Genomic DNA, 22,208 nt, shown 5'->3' on the forward strand with positions numbered 1-22,208 from the left:
AATTTGCGAAAGTATCGGAGGAGTGTTTTGTTTCCTAGAATGGTTGAATCTGCTTTGATAGGTTTAGTTTTATATTTGTGCCATGATTTCAGTTGTCGAATTACTGGGTCAAGGTTTTGATATTGTTTCAGTGTTGAAATTGTAATTATTTCTGTTAGGGGGAGAAAAATGTTTTCGATTTCTAATTTAGATAAGGGTATTGTATCAAGTGGGTCGTGAAGGTCAAAAACTTGATTTATTGTGTATTTTGAATCATTTGTTTGTGGTCCTGATAAATTTATTTTATCAGTTAAATCTTCTTTTTCAATTAGTGGAAAATGGTCTTTCTTAGGCGGGTGTTGTTTTGTTCGTTTTTGTTGGGTGTTATTTTTTATCCATTGAGAATATGGGATTGGTTTGAAAGTTGATGTTCCAAGTAAATCAACTTCATAATGATTATTTTGACAATCTAAATAAAGTGGGAAATGTTGTAAACTATTTATTTGTGATTGTTCAATATCAGTTTTTACTGCATATTTGCATTCCAATCGGGGTGATGTTTCGTTTTCTGCAAGGTAGAATTTTATGTTTTTGGGTATTTCAACTGTTGTTTTTCGTGTAAGTAATTCAGGTGGTGTATTTCGACTTAAGGTGTCTGGTAATGCAAGATTTTTTCCTGCAGTCCAAACTATATGTAAGTTTGGAAATTTCATTAGAATTAGTTGAAATCTGTAAACTCGGTGGTTTGGGTTAGATTTTTGTGTAAAGAGAAAGATAATTGGTTTATGGTCTGTGAATAGAACTGTTGGATGTTTTGATCCAAGTATCAGAAATTCATATTCTGTCAGTGTATATATTATGGCTGTACATTCTCTCATTAGAGTTGAGAGTCGTAGCTCTGCTTGAGTGAATAATCGAGAATTTTCTGATATGAGGTTCATTTTATTTGTACCATTATGTGATTGTAATAGTGCTGCACCGATGCCAAAGTTCGAAGCATCGCACATTGCATAAAATGGTTGATTTGAATCTGGAATTGTGTTTGAAATTTGTTCAGTTAAAAGTTTCTTTACTTCTTCAAATCGTGTTTGATGTTCTGTGTTCCATTCAAAATTATTTTGTTGTCTAAGGATGTTATAAAATGGTCGTAGATATAATTGCATTTTATAAACATATTTACTTAAAAAGTTTAACATTCCAAGAAATTCTTGGATTTTCTTTTTATTTGTTGGTGGTTGAAGTTTTTGAATAGCGTCAATGCGTGATTTCAATGGAGTGATTGTTTTTCTTTCTATATTATGTCCTAAGAATTTAACTCTTGTCAAAAAGAAGTGTGATTTATCGGGGGCGGCCTTCAGATTTTCGTTCTGAAGTATTTGGTGATATTTTTCTAAAACATTGAACATCTCGTCTTTTGTTTGTGATTGCATAAAAACATCGTCTAAATAGGTGATTGCGTTTTTCTTGAGTATCAGTGGTCTAAAAATTTTGCTCATAAAAGCTGAAAATGCTGCTGGTCCTATGGATATTCCATAGAATAAGCGGTTGAATTCATATTGTTGGTTTCCGATAACAAATTGTGTTAAACGTCGTGATTGTTCATCTAGTGGCATTTGATTGTATGCACTATTCATATCGGCGGTTGTAAAGTATTTGCCGTTTATTTTTGTTAGAATAACTTGTATTGGTTCAATGGGCCAATTACATTTTGATTCGTCTATGAGTGAATTGAGGTATCTAGCGTCGAGAACGATTTTTAATGATTCTCCTTTAGCTAGAATGATAACGATACTGGGGTTGATAAATGTGTTGCCTTTTGGTTGTTCTTCTTTATTAACTGGTGATATAATGTTGTATTGTTCTAAAATATCGAGTAATCTGTTCACTTTATCATGTAAGTGAATTGGTACTTTACTTGCTCTCTGTTTTTTGAAAACTGCGTCTGGTTTTAACGGGAGATGTAGTGATGAACTGATTTTTCCAACATCGAATTTTGATGTTGCATAGACTGATGAATATTTAATTAGCTGTTTGGCTAACTTTTCGAATTCGTCTTGTGTTATTTGTGAATGTTGGAAATTAAACATTGTTAAAAATTTTTGTTGGTCCTCTGTGTAGTTACTTATGTTGAATGTAGGTTTGAAATATGGAGTTTTTGTGAAATAATCCGTATTTCTGTTTTCGTTACTTATTATATTATTTATAGATAATTCTTCATTAAGAATTGTAGATTGGCAAATATCTAGTAATTGGAGTATATTATTTACGCGATAGGCTTTTTCGTGTATTGGTGATATTGTAGCGTTGGTTTCACAATATCCTAAAAGTCCTAAAGGTAATGTTACTTGGTAAGGTGTGTTGTTATAGACATGTAAGGAAATGATATCGGAATTCGAATTTTTCAAATATTTTATGGATGAGATTGTGATTTTGAAAAATTTGTGAATAGGTTTGAATTCAAATTCTGACATATAAAATTTTTGTTTGTTTTGTTCTTTATCATATTGGTGAACTTGTTTGATTGAAAAATTATAGATATTTCCTGATAGTGGTTTTAGGTGTTTTCTTTGTTGGTTAAATATCGGGTAGAATTTTGAAAAGAATGGTGGTTGTTTATTTAATCTTTGAAAAAATGTTAAGGATGTTTCTTTTGTTTTTGTATATTTATCTTTGATTAATATTTTACTATTTAGTATGTTAATTGTTGGTATATACTTCGAAATAAATGGTATTCCAATGATATTATATTTAATGTCAGTGATATGGAATATTTGTTTAAATGGCTTATTTAAAATTTTGCTTTGTTCCATTGTTCTGGTGGGGAGGAGAAATAATTGGATTTTTCCGTAGTTTATCAATGTTGATCCTTGTGCTGTTGCTAATTTACTGGAGGTTTCAAGAGGTGTTAGCTTTGGGTGTAAAGTTTTTATTTCATTCCATGTGGGGATGTTTATTATGTTTGATTCTGCTCCTGAATCAATTAAAAAATCTATTTCAAGGTCTGGTGGTTGAAATTCTTTATTTCTTGGGCTTTCTAAGAGAAATGGTATTGTCCAAATTTTTTCTTTGGGTTGTTCTTTTTGTATATTTTGATAAATATGGTTTGTATTCAAGCATTTTGTTTTGGTATTTTTATTGGTTTGATTTGTAGTGTTAATCTCATTTGTTTCTTGCGTCGTTGGTGTGGAATTTATGGGTGTAGTGTAATAATTTTGAAGAAATTCTGATTGATTTTCATATATGTGTGATGAAAAGTGTTGTTCATATATGACAGATTCATAGTCATTTTCGACTTTTATCATATTGATAGAAAGAGTGTTTTCAGTATCACTTTCTGAATCTGATGATGTACAGTTTATTTGATTGAGTTGTAACGTATCAGTTACTGTGTCATCAATACCTGGAGGGTCTGATGTTGTTTCTGGATTAGATTGTACTTGATTGATTTGTCTTTGATGTTTAGGTGTACTACTTCTATGGCGATTATTAGAATTATTATAGTTATTATTATTCCGGTGTGGTGATTGGGAATAATTTCTATAACGATTATTATAACTTGAGTGTCGATTTTGTGAATTATTTCGCGATCTGTTTTGGTAATTATTGTTTGGTCTGTTATAGTTCGATCTATTATATGAGTTATTCCTTGATCGATTGTTCGGGTAATTCTGGTTTCGGTTGTTTGAATAACTTCTATTTCGATTATAGGAGTAGTTTCTATTCCTATTGTATGATGAATTTCGTGATTGGTTGTTTGGATAGTAGTTATTTCTTGATTGGGAATTAGATCTAGAAACAAATCGTTGTGTATTTGAATTTGATCTGGAGTAGTTATTTCGACTATTTGGTCTATTGTAGTGATTTTGTGATGAACTATTCGTGTTTCTTCGTTCTGGTGATCTTCCTCTATAACTTGAGTTATATGGTGATTGATTTCTTGTATAATTTGTATTGTTCGGGAGTGGTTTTCCTGAACTGTTGTTGCTGTAGACTGTTTTGTTCGGTAGATTTTGATCTTTTTTCATGTATTGATAGAATGATTTATTTGGTTCTTTATATTTTTGAGGTTTATTTTGATTGTCTTGCTGTTTTTGTCTACATTCGGAAATACTATGTCCGTATCGTCGGCAATAATTACACCATTTTTTGAAAGATGGTTTGCCTTTAAAGTTTGGGTTCTTTTCGTAAATATTGAGTATTTCAGTGATTTTTTCAACGAGGTCTGTCTCTGATTCCTGTATATTATTAAAATTAGTGGGAGTCGTTTCAATTCTATTAACGTATTGTAATTTCAGATTTTCCGTTTCTTCTAGTTTCATCGTGATTTCTGCTTGTTCTAATTTGTCTACTAGTTTTCGAAAATCTAAATCGGGTTCTCGAATTGAAGAAGGATGGGATGCTCTCTTTTTTATTGCTATTTTCCTTAATTGTGGTGTTAAGGTCATCATTAAGATTTCTGTCATCTTTGTGTTTTTATAGTCATGTGTATTTAATGAATATGCTTTTCGAACTAGTGTTTCGATTCGTACTGCTATTTGCTTGATGGTTTCGTTTGGTAATCTGCGAATTTCATTACATAAAACTCTTTGTTGTTGTTTGTTTCTTTCGGAGTCAAACATTTTTGAAAATTCCTGTGTAAACCTTTTCCAGTTTGATTTTATTTCTAGAGGTAGTACTGAAAACCATTTTTGGGCTGCGCCGTCTAAGGTTGTTTGTATTAACGCTGTGCGTCGATGTATCCAATTTTGATGTAGTGGCGTATTAATTGGTTCAGGTCCAATATTTAAAATCAGGTTTGCTGTTACTGCATTTAAATAATCTTCTACAGAGTATTCAGGGTCTGTTCCTGTGAAAACCATTAAAGGTTTGTTTGATGTTATTGATGATCCACCCATAAGGTATGGATTCATTGTCATTTGTAATGATTCTGCTGCATTTGGCATTTGAGAAAAATTTGAAAGTTGGTTTCTTGTTATTTCATGTTGTTGGAGATAATATGGGAGTGGTATTTCATTTTGCATTTGTGATGCTTGATACGAGTGTGCAGTCATTGGATTTTGTTGTTGAATTGGTTGAAAAGATTGTGTATTTATTAGATTTTGTTGTTGAATTGGTTGTTGATGTTGTGCATCTATTGGTTGTGGAGAAAAATTTCTATGATTTGTACGTGTTTTCTGTATTCCTTGTCTACGATATTCTTGAGTATTTGGTGCAAATATATCTGGTTGTAAGAAATCATCATCTGAGGATAAATAATCCATTTGATAAGATGTCTGTTTTTTATTTTTATTTTGTTGAAAAAATGGGTAATTTTCACTGTGATCCTGTGGAGGATTTGTTTGGAAATTTATTGAATTAGGTTGGGTCATTGGGTTATCCCAATTTCGAGATCTTGTATATTGGTTAAAATTTCTTTGTGGTTGGTTATATGTTTTTGATGGATGTGTATAATTATAATTATGGTCTGTAAAGTTGTTTCTAGTGAATGTTTTGCGTGTTTTTGATGGTATTGTCATGGGTCTGTATGTTTGGTAATCCATATGTGAATATTTAGGGGCAACCGAAGGTTTAACGGTTGATTGTAAGGTTACCTGTGTTTGTGAAGGATTTGTATTTCTTGGTGTTGTTAAATTTGGGCGTATTGGTGAAATACTTTGTTGTGTAGTTGTTGTGTGTACAATTTCTTCATTTATGAAGTGTGATGGTGTCTGGATATCTTGTTGAGTAAGATTCCTAGTTCCATTGAGGTTTTCATTGTGTATAACTGTAGAGTTTAAACTATTATTTTGTGTATCGGGCAAAAATGTATTATAGTTTAATGGTGTTGCATCAATGGTTAATGGTATTACTTTTACATAATCTCTTATGTAAGATATTGTACTTATTGCTTGACTTGAGATTGATTGTGGGAAGCTTATAAATGCGGGATGAGACCATTCGGGGTCCCAAACATAATCTGATTGTTCTGTGATAGCGGTATCATCGTTCGAGTTTTGGGGTCTAAAATTTTTTCTTGCTTGTGCAATTAAATCAATATTGTGTGTGAAATAATCTATTATGAACCATGCCAAAATTTTTTGTAGATCGTGTTTTGTATGTTGTGAAACGTCGTCTTTCGTGAAATTTTCTTTAATGATGTTTAAATAACTAGAGAGTAGTGTGATTTCATGTCGTACTTTCAAATGTTTAGATGTTTCTGTCGGTGAGACATTTGTTATTGGGATTTCGTTTTCTAATATCGAAATATAACTATATATTATTGCGAAAACTTCATTGGTGAATATGGAGTTTGCTCTTTGTGAGTTATGATATTGGATGCTTTTTATATATTCTGAAAAAACTTTTGAAAATTCTAAATCAAGATCGTCTGTTTGAATTGTATATTTTCTATTATTATGGTTTGGTGAGGTGAATTCTATGGAGTAGATTCCATACTGTTGTGTTATGTTGCATATATCTTTTAAGTAGTGGTCTATGATTTGTCTTTTGATTTTTACATCTGGGAACTCTGTTTTACATGGACTGATTCCGGGTTCAAATAAATTTACGAGTAAATTTTGACAAAATATGTGTTGTCCTCTATCAGTATCTGCATCTACTATAAAAGGAAAGATTTCATCATCATCTGGACTTTCTTCACCTGGGGTGTGCGTTGAGCTCATTTTTTTGTTCGATGACTGTTAATATGTAATTATTAATGTGTCGAATTGGTTGATTCCAATTGTATAAATGTACTGGTTTGTGTTTATACTGCTTTTTTATTCTTCTTTTTCCTCTTTTTGATGAATTTGAAGTTGTTTCTGAGTCAGAAAAATATAATTGATCGTGAAGTGGGTAATTTTTATCTATTGATTCTTTTAGTTTGTAAAGTTCGTCTAAACTGTTGGTTTCTGATTCTGAAAATGCGTTTCGATTTTTTGAAAATCTTTTTCGTGTTATTTGTCTTTGTTTCGTTTTTATTTTTCTTTTTAGTGTTTGTCGTTTTGTTCGAATGTATCCAACTGTTTGTGTATGAGGTGTGATTACAAGGTCGTATTTTTTGTTATCTATTTCACAATTGTGTAAAACGATTGTTTGTTTATTTCCTAGGTTTTGAAATGACATAAGGTTTAGAATGACGGATGCAAAAGGTTGTTAAATGATTTCTATTTTCTTAAACTGTTAGTTCTTACGATTTTTTGGTTAGCTTAACCTGGGTCTATTTGTTCAGGGTTGGAGAGAAAAGTATATCGATTCCGAAGAATGATTTTTTACTTTCTCGTGGCTAGTATAAGTTAAGGTGTTAACTTACTTAATCTTACTTAGGGGTAGTGATTGTGTTCAAGGGTTGGAGAATAGTAAATCGATCCACAAGGTTCAGGTATAATTAGAACGCGAGTAGTTCGTTAGATACTATTTTAAACTTACTAAGTCTAAGATTTATCCTGGGTCTGTTAAGAGGAGGGGTCAAGTGAAGGATGAATAACCGAAGTTCTTCACTGTTTATCCTAATTTGAATGATTAGTTTTGTTTAAAAATTTCTATTAGTCTTGGGTCTTTAGAAAGGGTTGGGTAGTGAATCGACGTTTGAGGTCGTTAGACACTAATTAAGTGGGTGGGGGAGAACAAAGTTGTTCTGTTTGATCCAAGGATAAGCCTTGATGATCAAATTTGAAATTTAATTAAGTAGAAAATGATTTAAGATCCAAGGATAAGCCTTGATGATCTGGTTTTAAAATTAAGTGAATTTAAGTTTTAATAAAATTTTAAATGTGTGTAAAGGAAAGATTTAGTGTTTTGATGATATTAGTGGGTTTATGATTGCTGTTATGTTTTAGATGATGGAGCTGGAACAACAGGATGATTTATGATTACTAACCATTTATTGTCATGCTACTAATTTTTATTTTTTATTTTTCAATAAATATTTTTCAAATATGTTTTTTATATTACTGCAGAGTTTTAGGAAAACGATCTTAGATCTTTTTATCAATCGTTATTGTATATTAATAATTTTGTTTAGCGCCTGTAATGATTTTGAGGATTGACTTCAAAATTTTATGTTTGCAAATGAAAATCTAAATTCATTGCCAGTAGTATTCTAAATATAAAAGTTTGTTCTGGTTTTTGCCTAACTATCATATAGCTATATGGCAAGTTTCTACTTTGTCGTATGTCGTCTCTGGTTCGAGGTCTTCTTCCAATTCCGGGTAGTTCTGTTATGGTTCGGAATATTGGCTCTGATCTATTGAGTCGTAGAGACATTTCGATTAAATTATTGTCGTATAACATTTTGTAAATGTTTTTGTCTAATTTCTAATCTATTTTGGTTAATTCTAAGCTATTAAGGTCTTGTTCGAGACTTATGGTCGCACCAGATGAGTTAGGACCGAGTTGGTTAACTCATAGAGTAATTTCGGATAGGGTACACCGTCTGCTCGTCACGCTATCTTATTTTCGGCCGGATAGATTCGTGCAACTTCTTAGTCTAATACCGATCCTAATCTTACTCTTATACTATCTAGTCTCAGGTTGTTTAACTAGTCTCTGCTAGGCTCAATAGATCTAGGGTATACTGGTTTATTGCGGCTGCTGAAGTGCTCGGGAGAGTCCAACTAATTTCTAAGTTAAATTCAAATCTCTCTGGTGCTGAAATTACAAGTAACTTCAGCACTTACAAATAAGTGGGTTGTTAGTTAGATGGATCATGATTGGTTAATATTAAATACTTTACATTGGTAAAATATCTAATTTATCCAATCATAAAATGTAGTTTAGATCAGGTTCCACAAGGAAGAAATTAATAAAGAATTATGATTTATTTTGGATTATTTATGTCTTATCTCGATTCTGATTGGTTGAAACAGTATTTGTCTAAATACTGACGAGTATGAATACACGGTTGTCTAAATACAGGCCGCACTCCAGTTATAAAAAAAGACAAAAAAAGGCGTTCTCAGCCACGATATATCCGCACGACAACCAAAAGTTGAAAAAGAATGCAGTATTTGGAACTAGTTTTATGAACTTGAATCAACTGAAGTTGTTTGAAGACAAGGAAGTTTGAAAGTTTTTGTATCCCTCAATTTTTGTGATGAGAATCATAATTTTTCTATATAATTGATGATATCTTAGATAGTGTTTTTTTTTCCACTGGACTCATTCAGACATGTGACAACATTTGGCCGATTTGCTTCCTTTTAAGGTATGTGGTGTTCGTGGAGAGTCGTCGGATGCAGTCGTACACGAGTAGAGACAAGTGGGGGAGTAGAGAGCAGGGCCACTTCCTCGTGTCACACAAGAGTGAGCCCCCTCTGTTGTTGCGCACGGGGGCGGAGCCGAGGGCGGTGGAGGGGCTGAGGGTGGGGACAGTGACAGACACTAGTGTGGATGTGAAGTGGAATCTACCAGACACAAATGGGTTCACTATTCTGGGTGAGAAAACAATTTTTTGACCAATCAGATTGAAGGAAAATATTTAACTCCCAAAAAAAAACAGAAAGCTCAAACTTGCAGCAACTGCTATATTTAACAGTGAGCACTTTTTATACTTTGAGGGGGGGGGGGGGGTTTAATAGAATTCTAATAGGGAAGGGGAGATGTTTACGTTATATTTGAGAAAACAATAAAATACATTGAAAGAACAGACGAGTTGTAGTGAATAAAAATTACTGAGTATCCAACACGTACGCATACTTAAAGACTGAAGTATTCATGCAGCCATTTGGCTCTCAGTAGAGAAATTGTCACCTGATCAAGATCACTCTGATGACCCCCCGAGTGGGAGGGGGGAGCAGGGGGGACGTAAAGGGGGCACTGCCTCCAGCCTCAGCAGACGAAGCGAGTCCTCTCTGTGTTAGTATATAGTGCACGGTTTTCCATATTTTTCATGTAGTCCACTATGAAAGCTTTAGAGCTGCAAAATAATTATCATCAAATATTTAACCATCGGGCATAATTTTTAAAAAAAAATACAATTTTCAGCATGAATGAAACAAACCGTTGATTGTACTGAAGTGGCTTAATCTTGTTTCTGATTGCTCTCATTTTGAGAACTCAGTTGATGTGAATTTCATCTTGAAGAAGATGCATGATTTGATTTGTTCTGATTGACCTTTCATCTCTGCGTGTTGGTTTGCCAATTGTGGATTAACCCTAATGAACCTTTGTTTATGAAGTGTTCACAGACGCGAGAAATGATTTCAGGGTTCAGAATAGAGTTCGACGAAGTGATCAACCACGAGCAACCCGAGAGTTTTTCCCCGGAGAAGGAAGAGCGACCGACAGCTGGCATAGTTACACTTCCGCCGACCAGCAGGAGTCACACAGTTGACAATTTGGATCCAGTGTCCATCTACAACATCACTGTGATCACAGTCTCCGACAGGTAGAGTGCCGGGTCCTAGTTGGGACACACTTTAACAGTCTTTTTGCATGTCGAAACTTAAAAAAAAATGCTTAAGTTCACTGAGCCAAAAAAGCAAGAAAAAAATGATGCCCACATTGATAAAAAAAGATTGCAATCGATTTTATTTTATACAATTACAATAGAGATCTATTCAAAAGTATCTCAATATCAAAAGTAAATTGAATGGACTTGTTAGCTCAAACTATCGGTTCTTAGCCATCCTTTTTTATTTTTTTAACATTCTTATGTATACAGATTTTTCGAATTGTTCGACTATAATTTAGTATACATATCTTGGAAATAAAACTAGAATGCCTTTCAGAGGATTTTTTTAAACTGATATTTGACCTGAAAAGAAACTATAGGAAAACTTAAAATAAAAATTCTAGCATCAAAAATTAAATATTCCAGCTCAGGGGCGGATCTAGGATTTTCTCGAGGGGGGGGGGGCGGATGATTTTCAAAAAATTCGAAAATAATTTAGACGACTTTTTTTTAAGGTCGATCAGGTTGATTTTCCGAGCTCTCCCAGAGCAGTAAAAATACCCTGTTTTGGCCAAATTTTCTGCGCCGCAGGCATTTTTTTGAAAAAACAGATCAAAAAAGCCGTTTTTGGGCACTTTTTGGAAAATTTTGACAAAAAAACTTGTTTTTTTTGGCGCGCGCTCCCCCTCAAAATTAGTATATATTGGCGCCGAAGGCGCCTTTAGAAAAATTTGAGGGTCGGTCGGCCAAAAATGGATTTCTTAAAAAGTATCAAAGGGGGGACCCTTTGGGTTGGCAGGGGTTCGAATCCCTGAGGAGAGGGCGTCCGCCCCCCCCCCCCCCCCCCCCGCCCCCCCCCCCTAAATTCGCCCCTGTTCCAGCTGCTTCTTTTCAGACTTTTTTATTCGTTTTACAAAATAGCGCCGAAAATGTTGATCTTAAAATGGCATTTGTAGACATTTTGATTGTATTTACTTTTTCACCGCTGGAACCCATTGATTGCAAAATTTTTAAGTGATCCCTTCCAACATAAACGGAATAAGTGTTGCTGATTGTTGTGCATCCAGCTCAAAACAGCATGTTTCGACAATTTTAAGGTGAGCAAAAAATAATGTTGAAGAATTTTGCTTTTCATTTTTTTTCTATTCATATTTCTTAGAAAACAGCAACTGTCAGAATGCAACGAACTAAAACCAAATTGAGCTCAAATTCAGTGTCACATGTTTTACTATCATCAAAGTGTTCGAAAAATTGACAAAAATGCAGCCTAATTTTTTTTCCTTACATATTTTTCTGATTCTTAAAAAAATTGAAACAGGGCCTATAATATGGTACCGTACTCCTTGCCCTCTACGAGTTCTCTGTGAGGTAGTTGAAATGCGTTGGAAAAAGAACACCCTCCCCATATTTTTTCGCAAAACGTGAAGTTGTCGGAACAAAAATAGAAAAACGCTTCAACCAATGGTCTGTTGATTGCCTTTTAGACTGAAAAATCATATCGATTGCTCTTTTAAGTCTTTTTGTGCCAACTTGAAGCTACTAAACAAGTGCACGCTATACCAGATTTGAAGCGGTTTTCAATCAAGTTACCAGCTGTTAGTGGTCACTAAAAAAATGGAGTAAAAAATAAAATTTGATAGCAACTCCAGAAAAAATATCCAACCGCACAATTTTTTTTTTTCAAAATGGTTTTGTTGATTTTCGTTTTACGTGACATCTTGTCAAAAAGAGACACAAAAAAGTTATCTTAATTGAATTACTAAAAACTTATTTTGGTATCTTCACTCATTTCTTGCATCCTTGTTGCCAAAAAATCTGGCCGATGGCGCGGTTATCTTAGTCTCTTTTGTTTGTTAATAACTTTTTTTGGCTTCGCTCTGATCAGGTATTTTGAGAACACCGACACTTCCTTCATGCGACCAACAGAAGGAGGATTGATGCAATCAGGAGGAGCCAACTGGAACTGGGAGATGCCATCTGAGTTGACTCCGGAGGAACTGCAGTCACCCTGGCTTCCCAATGTCTCTGTCCAGGTAGTTACACATTACACGAAAAACCTGCAATCGAGTGTATTTGTTCACTTCGCTTTCTCCGAATCAAAATTAGCGTGTTTTCGATAAGCGCGCAAAAAAACACCATTCATCATAGAATAGTTCGTCCATAGGCACGAAAATTAAACAAGCAAATCAATAACTTCATTGCGAGAACAAACTGTCCACTGAATAGGCGCACTGTTTGGTATATGGTCACTGGATTCCGTGGATTCCACGCACCAATGAAAATTAACGTCAATTTAACGACACATTAGTTTTTATCGCAGACGGCAGCGAGCAAAATTAACTAGTTGTTCTGGATTCCGCAAGTTTAAGCTGAAATAACTTCTCTAAAATAGGAAGCAACCTCATCTAGTTTTTCACTCAGCGTATTGTCCGGGTCGAAATGTTTCAAACAATTTTCTAATTGCAAGGTCTAATTACTGTTCAATTGCAACTTTTTCTAATATTTGGCCAAACAAAAGTTCAACCAACTCATTGGGGACGAAACTTGAAGCATGAATGCGCCTATATGTCAAATTCAGCTCTTGACTGCCTTCATATATGCGCTTAAGTCCAATTTTTTTTAACTTATTGGTTTATGGCTTGAGTTAGGTGAAATTAGCATCCTTTCAGCTGGGATGCGTGAAAGCGGGCCGAGAAAGCGTTGAGCGCTGCTCGTTCGAAGTCGAAGAAAATCCTCTGTGGCTCTGCTTCGTGAATTAGCTCTAAGAGTTCAGGAATTTTTTTGAAAAAGTGCTCACAATTATAGTGGAGCAGAGCATAAGTGAAAGGTGGGTAAAAGCTAGTTATCTTTATATGAACGGTATTCAGATGCTACAACTGCATCGGAAATATTTTAAAGGCTCCATTGCAAAGCCAGACGTTGGATGAAATTTATCATTGTCGTGATTGTCAAAAAAAGAACTCGCTCAGTATATTAGTTTTCTTTGACAATTCGAAGTGCATGTCATATATTTGCGGAACGAAATGCCTGTCAATTGTTTTTGTCGGTTGAACGCCCGGTTAATGGCAGAGCGCGAAGGCAAAGCAAATTGGACTGCTTCCTCATCGGACACTCTTGAAAGGCAGTTGCAATAATGCAGCTGTGGACGGGTACTTGCTGCGTTTTGGTAACTTGCTTCATTTGTTGCAATGACATAGTGGCGTCTGACCCGCCACAGAACACTTCGTGACAGTGGTCATTTTTTGTACATAAAAAACTTTCTCCCTGAGTGACTGGAGTCACCTTGATTTTGTGGGAGTGCCAACATGAACACTTTCACTGTTCATTGCCATTCTCTGCTTCTTGCTTTTTCGTGAATTCGTGTGCCTCCATGATAAGCGTTTTGCGATATCGTTTTGTTAATCTCCATATAGTTTGGCTCATTGTGTACAGTTTGAAATAATAAATTGATTTGATTTTGCTGTTTACAATGTTAGTTACTGTTATTGGTGATTAAAACTTGCTAAATTGATGAGAATTTTATTATTATTAAGCTTTTATATTATATTGAACTCTGTTCATTGTTATAATTATTTGTCGATTTGTTCATGGAAGCGCTAAAATAAACTTTGAAAAATAATTTTACTGGAGTTCGCGGCCTTGTTTATGATTGTAACTATCACATGCCAGTAATAAGACTTGTTCGCTTGCCTAAGTTGTACAAAATTGGACGAAAACTCTGAATTTCCAAAACCAATTATTAATTGACACTGGGAAAAATTTTAAAAGTCTTTCGAATAATAACCAACAGGTCGTTAATTTAATGAGCGACTCAACCCTTTTTAACAATTATTTGTGGTGCTGGTTTTTTTTTCAGTGGAAAAAATGGTGATTAGAAAAAAAATCATAGTTTGATATTAAAAACAAAACTAAAACCCAGCTCTTCTTGGTTGAAATAATTGTTTTCCACATACTTTGTATTTTTCTCCTTGCTTGAAACTGTATACTTTTTGATGTAGGCTGAGACAACGAGTAGAGGGGATGGTATGTCTCTGGTTGTGACAGACAGACAGCCACACAGCATTCGAGTCAAGTGGTCAACCTCTGCTTCATCCTACCAACTCATCAGTTGGAGGAATGTTCTAGAACAATCCCAAGGCCACACATTACCAGGAGGAGGAGGAGCAGCAATGAAGAAGAGGCTGAAGGCAGACACTAGACACTATTGCATTGAGGGCCTCGTGCCTGGAAGGGTGAGTCAAGTCCACTGAGTAGATATGATAACTTTTCTTTCGAAAGAGAATGAATACAAATTAGCAATCAGAACCCGAATTTGGTAGAGTTTGGGTTCACAATTGTTGATTGAGTTTAAACTGTTTTTACCCTGTTCCAAAATAAGTCACAATTTATCTGCAAAAACTCTCTAAAACAAAGCGAAAAACTGTTTTCTCTCTATGTTCTGCAGGTGTACGAAGTGACCTTGAAAGTGTTCCCAGACAGTGGCGAAGATACCAACTCGGCTTATGAAACGGACGCTGATTCTTCCGACCGTCTCCTGTGCCCTCCCCTCCTCTGCCGCACTCCGGATCCGGTGGAGGCGCCGATTGTCTGTGTGCAGAGCTATACCAGTTCACAGCTGTGTGTCGCCTGGGACAAGCCAACTCTGTTCTCCTCCGAGAGCCAATCACAGCACGAGTTGCTCGGCTACACAGTCTTGGCCAATGGGAAGTTGTTCACGAAGCTGCCCCCCTCAGCCCAGACTTGCTTCCTGGCCAAGTGTAGACCTGGGAAGAGATACACTGTGTGTGTAACTGCACTCACGAAACCAACCATCAAGAGGAAGCTCAGATTCCAGGTCCAAATTCAATTCTATGTTCTCTCACAAATGTATCCCTTTATATCCTTAACTGGTCCTTCCCTCTTGGATAACCATGTTAAAAAGAGCTGTTGGCAAAAAAGGTTAAGTCATTTTCCCTTAATCAAAAAGACGGTGGTTCGAGGCCCACTATGATTCGTACTCGTTGCTTGAGGGTGAGGCAACATTACCCAGCCCAGAAAAATAACCAAAATTGGATCTAACTCTTAAGCAGAGGCACAGCAGCGGTTCTCCGTGACGAACTAAACAGATCGCATCTTAGTCTTTTCCCTCTGGAATAAATGGTGTTTTTTTTCAATAGTTTGTGTTATTTGATCAAGAAGAAGATTCTTGCACGATGTCCTCCGTAGTTTTCTATTATGATTCGTCTATTATGTCTATATTAGTTGTATTATGAATTTCCCTTCAGAACGAAGACATCTCTGAAGCAGAACAGTTGCAGTTGGACGCCGAGGATGAGTCCACTTCGGATCCCATTTCGCTGGTGCTTCCCGAGAAACGAGTGGGTAACATACACAAAGTGTCCTGTTCCTTCGTGCACGACTTCACTCTCGGCCCCACCCATCTGGGCTTCCTGAGACTGGAATGGTCCCACTTCCACACTAGTGAACGGAAGTCGGCCGAAGCCTTGGGAATTAGTTCACACGAGGTGGTGTGGCGGGAGTACATGTTGCCCCGAGAGGATGCCAGGTGGGAGGGGCAGGTGGAGAAGAGGGCTAAATTGGGTGGGGAGGAGAGCTCTTATCTGATTCCAGTCACAATTCCAGGGTAAAATTTTTTTAAACTGACATCTCGACGTTAATTTTTTTAACTATCGTGCCTCCTTTGGCGCTGCTGGAATTCTTTAAGCAATCCAGTCCATCGTTTTAAAACTTGACGTTTAGGCTTGCTTTCATCAAAATTTTGGGTATGTTCAAGTTTGGATCACAAATTTTTGACTACTTTGACTGTGCTCACTAGAGTTATGAAGATTTGTGAAAGACCTCGTCACTATTCACTACAAAACTTAAAGAAATACACCATGGAAATCAGTGGAAATGGAAGTATATAAAGGGAATTAAAATTAAATAAAAAATTCAAACCTTTATTAATACTCGTTTGTTCAAACGTTTATTATGAATTTTAGAGGCATAATTGAAGCGCAAGTAGTCAGCACTGGGCGCACATCGTCGCGGAGCAGCGAAACAGTCTCTCTCCGGGTTCCGGCAGCCCCCGATGCCCCCCGGGTCACCCTGAAGAACATCACCCCTCATTCTATCGTGATCGAGTGGGGGGAGCCGCGGTGTTATGGACCCAATTCCATTGCTGGCTACCAAGTGTTCCTGGACGGGAAAAAGGCGGGAAATGTGCTGAACAAAAGTTGTTTCAAGGCTCTCATTCCTTACAAAGCAAACAAGTTAGTAATAAAAAGAGTAGCAGGGGTGGATCTATAGGATTTAAACAAAACTCGAAAAAGTTGTTCTTTTTTTCTTGGTCGACAAGAGCTCTCTCGAATCATTAACAAGATATTATTGTGGCCAATTTTTCTGTTTGGCAGGCGAACTTCTGTTTCAGGCACTTTTTGGAAAAAGTTTGACCGAAATTCGCGTTTTTTTTTGCGCGCGCTCCCCATCAAAATGACTCTTTTTTGGCGCCAAAGGCGTTTGTAGAAAAAATTTAGAGACAGTCAGTCAAAAATGGAGGTCTTAAAATAGTAGCAAAGGGGGACCCAATCGGTCGGCAGTGTCGGGGGACCCAATCGGTCGAATGCCTGAGGAGTGGGGGCCCCCATTAAATCCGCTGCTGATGAAAAGCGAGATATTTTTAATTTCTATTTTTTTTATCATTTAGTTTTTAATTTTTATGGTCTTCAAACTATAGTTTTTTCGTTTTTTCCCTATTCGGTGCAACAATTAAATATGGATAAGTAAGATTTTTTCGAATACTTTGGTCACGTCCTGTCATATTACAAAATCTAAAATTAAAATGAATTTTCAAAGAAAAAAAAAGTTCTTGGAACATTGTTTTGCGCTCCTTAGTCGATTGTAGTGATTTAAAGCTCATCTTACAGCTTTTGCAGGCCTCGAATAGACAAAAATGGATCTGAGAAATGGATTGACCGACTGATGTTTCATTTATCCCAAATACAACAGGTGTCTGCTTTTTATGGTCTAAGCTCGGATTAAAAATCATAGGCCGACATGAATAAATTTCTTAAACCACACGGCAAAAAATAATTGAAACGCTTAATTTTCCCGTATATGGAAAAAAAGCTCGCTGTTGTTTGACTTTTATAGATCACAAAACGTTCATTGGAAAACCTCAGTTTACTGCAGTATCTTTCATTGATTGGATTTCCTTTGGAAGAGCCTTAAGAAATCGTATTGTTTTATTGACCCTTGAATAAAAAAATTTCGACTCCTTAAACTTTTGGCTAAAATGCAGCGCATTCCTTGGACTTCCTACAAAACGTGGAATTGCAATGAAAAACCAACAGGGTAAGCCCCATTGTCATCTTCAAGGCAGCTTTAAACAATGATGAAATCTGTTCACAATGGTCAGGTGACACGTGACACCATTCTCCAACTTTCAAAAAACTCCAAACATGAAAAATGAAGTTTTCAGTGCCACAAGAAGATTTGTGAAAAAAGCCGAATTTATTGGCTTTTGTCAAAAGTGTAAGCACAAAATAGCTTATTTTGAAACAGGGGCGGATTTAGGGGGGGACGAGGGGGGCGGACGTCTTTTTTCTCTCAGCGATTCGACCCCCTGCCGACCCAAAATGTTTTTTTTGGTCAAAATGTTCTAAAAAGTGCCTACAAAACGCCTTTTTTGGCCTGTTTTTTCAAAATTTGGCCTGCGGCGCAGAAAATTTCAGACCAAAACAGCGTCTTTTTGAGACCAAAACAGCTCGGAAAATCAATTCGGTCGACCTAAAATATAATGGTCAACAAAATTTTCGAAAATTTTTGAAAATCCGCTCCCCCCTCGAAAAAATCCTATATCCGCCCCTGTTTTGAAACCCTGCCCTTCTATATTTTTCAACAATTTGACATTAGAGCTCGTTTTTGAACAGTTATCGTCACCACAGCCCAAATTTGATTGCCTAAAAAGTGGAGATTTTTAATGCAAATTTTTGCATACAAAACATATATTTTAACGTTTCCTAATTTTTTCTTCAGGACTATGCATTTAAAAAATCCTATCTTGATCTTTCATTTTGTGCCTTTCACTAAAAAAAGTTAATAAGTGAGCCTCGAACTGCTAAGCTCCCAAGCTCGTCCTTCGAGACCTGGTTTTCTTCCTCAACACGTATTAAATGTGCCAATCTTATCATAACAACCTTGAATTTAACCTTTTTTCATGAATTGAGCTCAAAGAACTGTACAGTAGAACCAAAAGAAAAAGTAAACAAATTTCTTCTCATTTTCTAATGATCAATTGTTTAAAAAAATCATTACAAAAACAATGCAATGCTTAATAAGTTTATTAGGACTAATTTTCAGATTTCATAGTACCCTAAACACCTATTTTTTACTCAAATTTTTAGCTGAAGAAAATTTGAAAAGACTCATCTTGTATATAGTTATCAGGAACAATTTTTTGTGGTTGGGTTTTTCTGAAAATAGAGAACAATTTAAAAAAGACAAAATTTTTAATCTGTGGAATTTATTGAACAATTAGAGTTGAAAGTATTAAGCATTTCTTCTAATTCCAAATCAAGGTTCTCAAAACAAGGCAGGTTGCATTCATTATTCTTGGTATTTAGGGACAATAATTTTAATTGAAGTTTTAGAATGCAAAAATATGCAGTATAAAAAACTGTTTTCAGCAAAAAAAAACCATTCAGATTCAGTAAGTTTTCGATTTTTGAAACAATAAATTTCAGAAAATGAAAAACTTTTATCATTTATTATACGCAGAGCTCCTTTTTGCAGTAAAAAAATGGTTTCAGGATTATTTCACGGCTTAAAGATGATCAATCATACCATACTCTAAAAATTGTTTTTCAGAAACACAGTCTTTGCTGGGTTGCTTATTCGCTAGGTATTTGATTGAAGTTTTAAAATACGCAGGTTATCGATCTATCACAGTTCTATTTTGAGATTGTTTTGTAAGTGCTGCTAGGCTCTGCTCGGAAACAGAGTTACGCTATTATAGACAGTAAAAAAACAGCGAACCACCGTAGCTCAGTTGGAGGAATTTTAGAACGAATTTCAAATTTCCAAATTGCTTGAAACATTTACTTCCAAAAACTTAGTTTTTCCAGTGATTAAAATTAATAGTTGACTTAACAAGCTGTTTATCAGGCCATGTTGATATAAGAAACATTTGAAAGTTCTCATTCAAAAATTATTTAGAATTATTTAAACATTCAAAAACTATTTAGAAACTTTCAATTAAAGTGTTTTGAGCCCATATTTATTTAAGTTTTTTTCTTTTAGGCATTTTTGGCGTTCAATTCAGCCCAGTCTTGATCTTTGCATTTTAATGCAATTTCATGTCGAGTTGATGTCCAAAACTTCTGAAAATCAGTCAAGTGTTTTAAAAAAGGAAAAAGCAATTGTTTTTTTTTTTCATGTAAAAAAGCTTTAAAAGTGGCGAACTGTTTTTCTCTTAGGTAAATAGGAGCTAACTTTTTGGCAAACAACTTTGCTGATTCGCCCACAATGATACGCGTACATAATTGTTCTTCACTGAATGTTTTTATTTGAAGCAAAAAATCACGCTGCCTTGTTTTAAATTGTAGTCAACATTTTTCTCAATCGAATCTGCCTATTTAAATTAAGCATTTGTTTCAATTTGTTCATAAACAAGTTTGTGCAATGAATAAGATTGAAGTTTTATCATTAGTCGGCGATACATTTATGAAAAATTTTAATCAAAAAGTGAATTGAGGAAAATATTTAACAAAATGGGTAGAATTTTGGTGCTGGCAATCTTATGAAGATAAACTTTTTACGATTTGAATTTAAAAGGGAAAAAGCAAGTGGAAAAAGTTCATTAAGAAAATTGAAATCATTACTCAAAAAAATATTGATATTAAAGGGATTGAAAAATTCAAAAAAGTTTTGCCATTTTCAAAAACATTTGAGCTTTATTAACTGAAAACTTTAAATCTCATTAGCTAGAAAGAAGTTGAAATTTTGAAAATCAATAGGAATGATCAAAAAAGTAATGTATTCTACTTATTTGTCTATTGATTTTTTTGTATTTATTGCGAAACTTCTTTTTTTCCAAGCTAATTTTAAATTAAAAGTGATCATTTAAAGTGTTTGATCAATTTGTAGCACTGGCACTTTTTTAGCATCTATTCTCGGTTTTATAAATTGCTAGTTTTTGTGAATTATTAAGCATCCGTGCTGAGTGGTTCGTGCGTGAGACTTCAAACTCTAGGTCGCAGATCGATTCCGAGACTTAGCCGAGTTTTTACTAATTTGAGCCTTATTTCTTCCTTTTCTTATCGCATTTCGGAGAACTGCTTTTTGTTGTGTTCTCCCGAGTGTTTGCAAAACTTAGCTTAGCTTCTATGTAAAAATTTTTTTTGAATTTAAAGCTCATACTTTGGAAATTTTTTTAAAGTTTTTTTTGAATGCAGCTTCTGCAATTTGTGAACTCGAGCTATTATGCCATGGACTTAAAGAGGTTTCTGGTCTTCAATGAAAAAGAAATTGGGTTTGTCCTGTTTATATGGTTGAAGAGACGAGTCTATTGTTATCATTGCTGTCATTACTACTCCAAATAATTTTGCCCAAGCTATTTTTCAGTTCGCACAAAAATTTTTGCAATCTTTTCTGCTGGGGGACAAACTCAAATTGGTGAAATGAAGGAGGTTTTCAATGATCCGCTATATCACAAAACTCAATACAGTTTACTTCGTCAACAAAATCACGATTGGTTGTCATATGCTGTAGGCAATTGCCTGTAGTGTCTTCACTTTTGCCCTATTTTTTTTGGTTGTATTTAAGACAAACCTTGAGATTGATAGTTAAACTTTTGTTATTTTTTAGGGCAATGTGTTTGTTTTTTGAGCTTCTTATTTTTTGGCAATTATAGACAAATGTGACAATAAAAGCATTAGTTCATTAGTCTAATTTGAAAAAAAAAATTTAGAATTGATATTTTGGGGAAAGTGTTTCTTTCGAAATAACTGCACACGATTGACTTCACGAGCAAAATGGATTTAATGCGTTTAACTACATTGCCTTTTTTGTGAATTGGAAACTGCTGGTCCTACAATTGATCTAGGTGCACCTTGTGTCTTAGAAAATACGAAGTGCAGGTCGTGGCGCTCAGCTCCAACAGCGATTTCCGAGACTCCAAACCCTCTGACGTCATCTTAGTGTCCACCTATCCGAACGACATATCAGCCGACCAACCAGAGAACAGCAACACACCGAACGCTAATCGCGATGACGTCATTAGATCCAATGAATCGGCTGGGGGCAGTGAACTCGGACAGATCACGAGGAGTGACGAATGTGGAGTTGACAGTCGTGTCCATAACCGACTGCTCCATTTCAGTCGAGATGAAGCTCCTCGGCAAAGGTGCGAATGAACGAACGAATCATGGAGCACTAATTTAGTCTTCAGCGCCATGTTTTGTTTACTTCTCAGTTTAATTTCCAGATGCCGAGCATAAAAGTTAATAAAAGTTAATAGAAACTCATTAGCAAACATCGTATGAAACAAACTTATTTATGCTAAATTGAGCTATAACTTTGTTTCGAAGATGTAGTGTTCGCTGTCGTCTTATGCTATGGCCTTCATGGAAATCGTGCAAATTTCTAACTGGCAATCATATGATTGCAAGCTTCACTGCCACAAGAATGTCGTTTCAGGTCTGAAGGTGTCCGAATACAGGGTGGAGTGGAACTCTATATCCGGCGGGGAGAGCGGAGGGGGGCACTCTGCGACTGAAGCCCAGCCAGACCCATTTCAGTCTGGAGGGACTCAGGTCTGGCACCAATCACTTTCTGGCGGGTGGTGGGCGTGAACAGAGCGGGCGAGGGTGTTGCCAGG

The 22,208-nt window shown here is 35.6% G+C and overlaps 1 protein-coding gene across 1 annotated transcript in view; it reads left to right on the forward strand.

The window, feature by feature from the left end:
- LOC134851743 (uncharacterized) overlaps positions 1-22,208 on the forward strand; it is a gene marked incomplete in the record, with an annotated part of 109,728 nt that overhangs the window by 52,566 nt on the left and 34,954 nt on the right. The window contains 10 exon segments of the mRNA XM_063867961.1: positions 9,164-9,393; positions 9,679-9,813; positions 10,165-10,345; positions 12,237-12,384; positions 14,350-14,583; positions 14,796-15,185; positions 15,616-15,974; positions 16,333-16,602; positions 21,453-21,734; positions 22,028-22,208. Coding sequence (XP_063724031.1) covers positions 9,164-9,393; positions 9,679-9,813; positions 10,165-10,345; positions 12,237-12,384; positions 14,350-14,583; positions 14,796-15,185; positions 15,616-15,974; positions 16,333-16,602; positions 21,453-21,734; positions 22,028-22,106 — 2,308 coding nt within the window.

Source organism: Symsagittifera roscoffensis, chromosome 7 (assembly GCF_963678635.1).
Source record: "Symsagittifera roscoffensis chromosome 7, txSymRosc1.1, whole genome shotgun sequence".
NCBI lineage: Eukaryota > Metazoa > Xenacoelomorpha > Acoela > Convolutidae > Symsagittifera > Symsagittifera roscoffensis.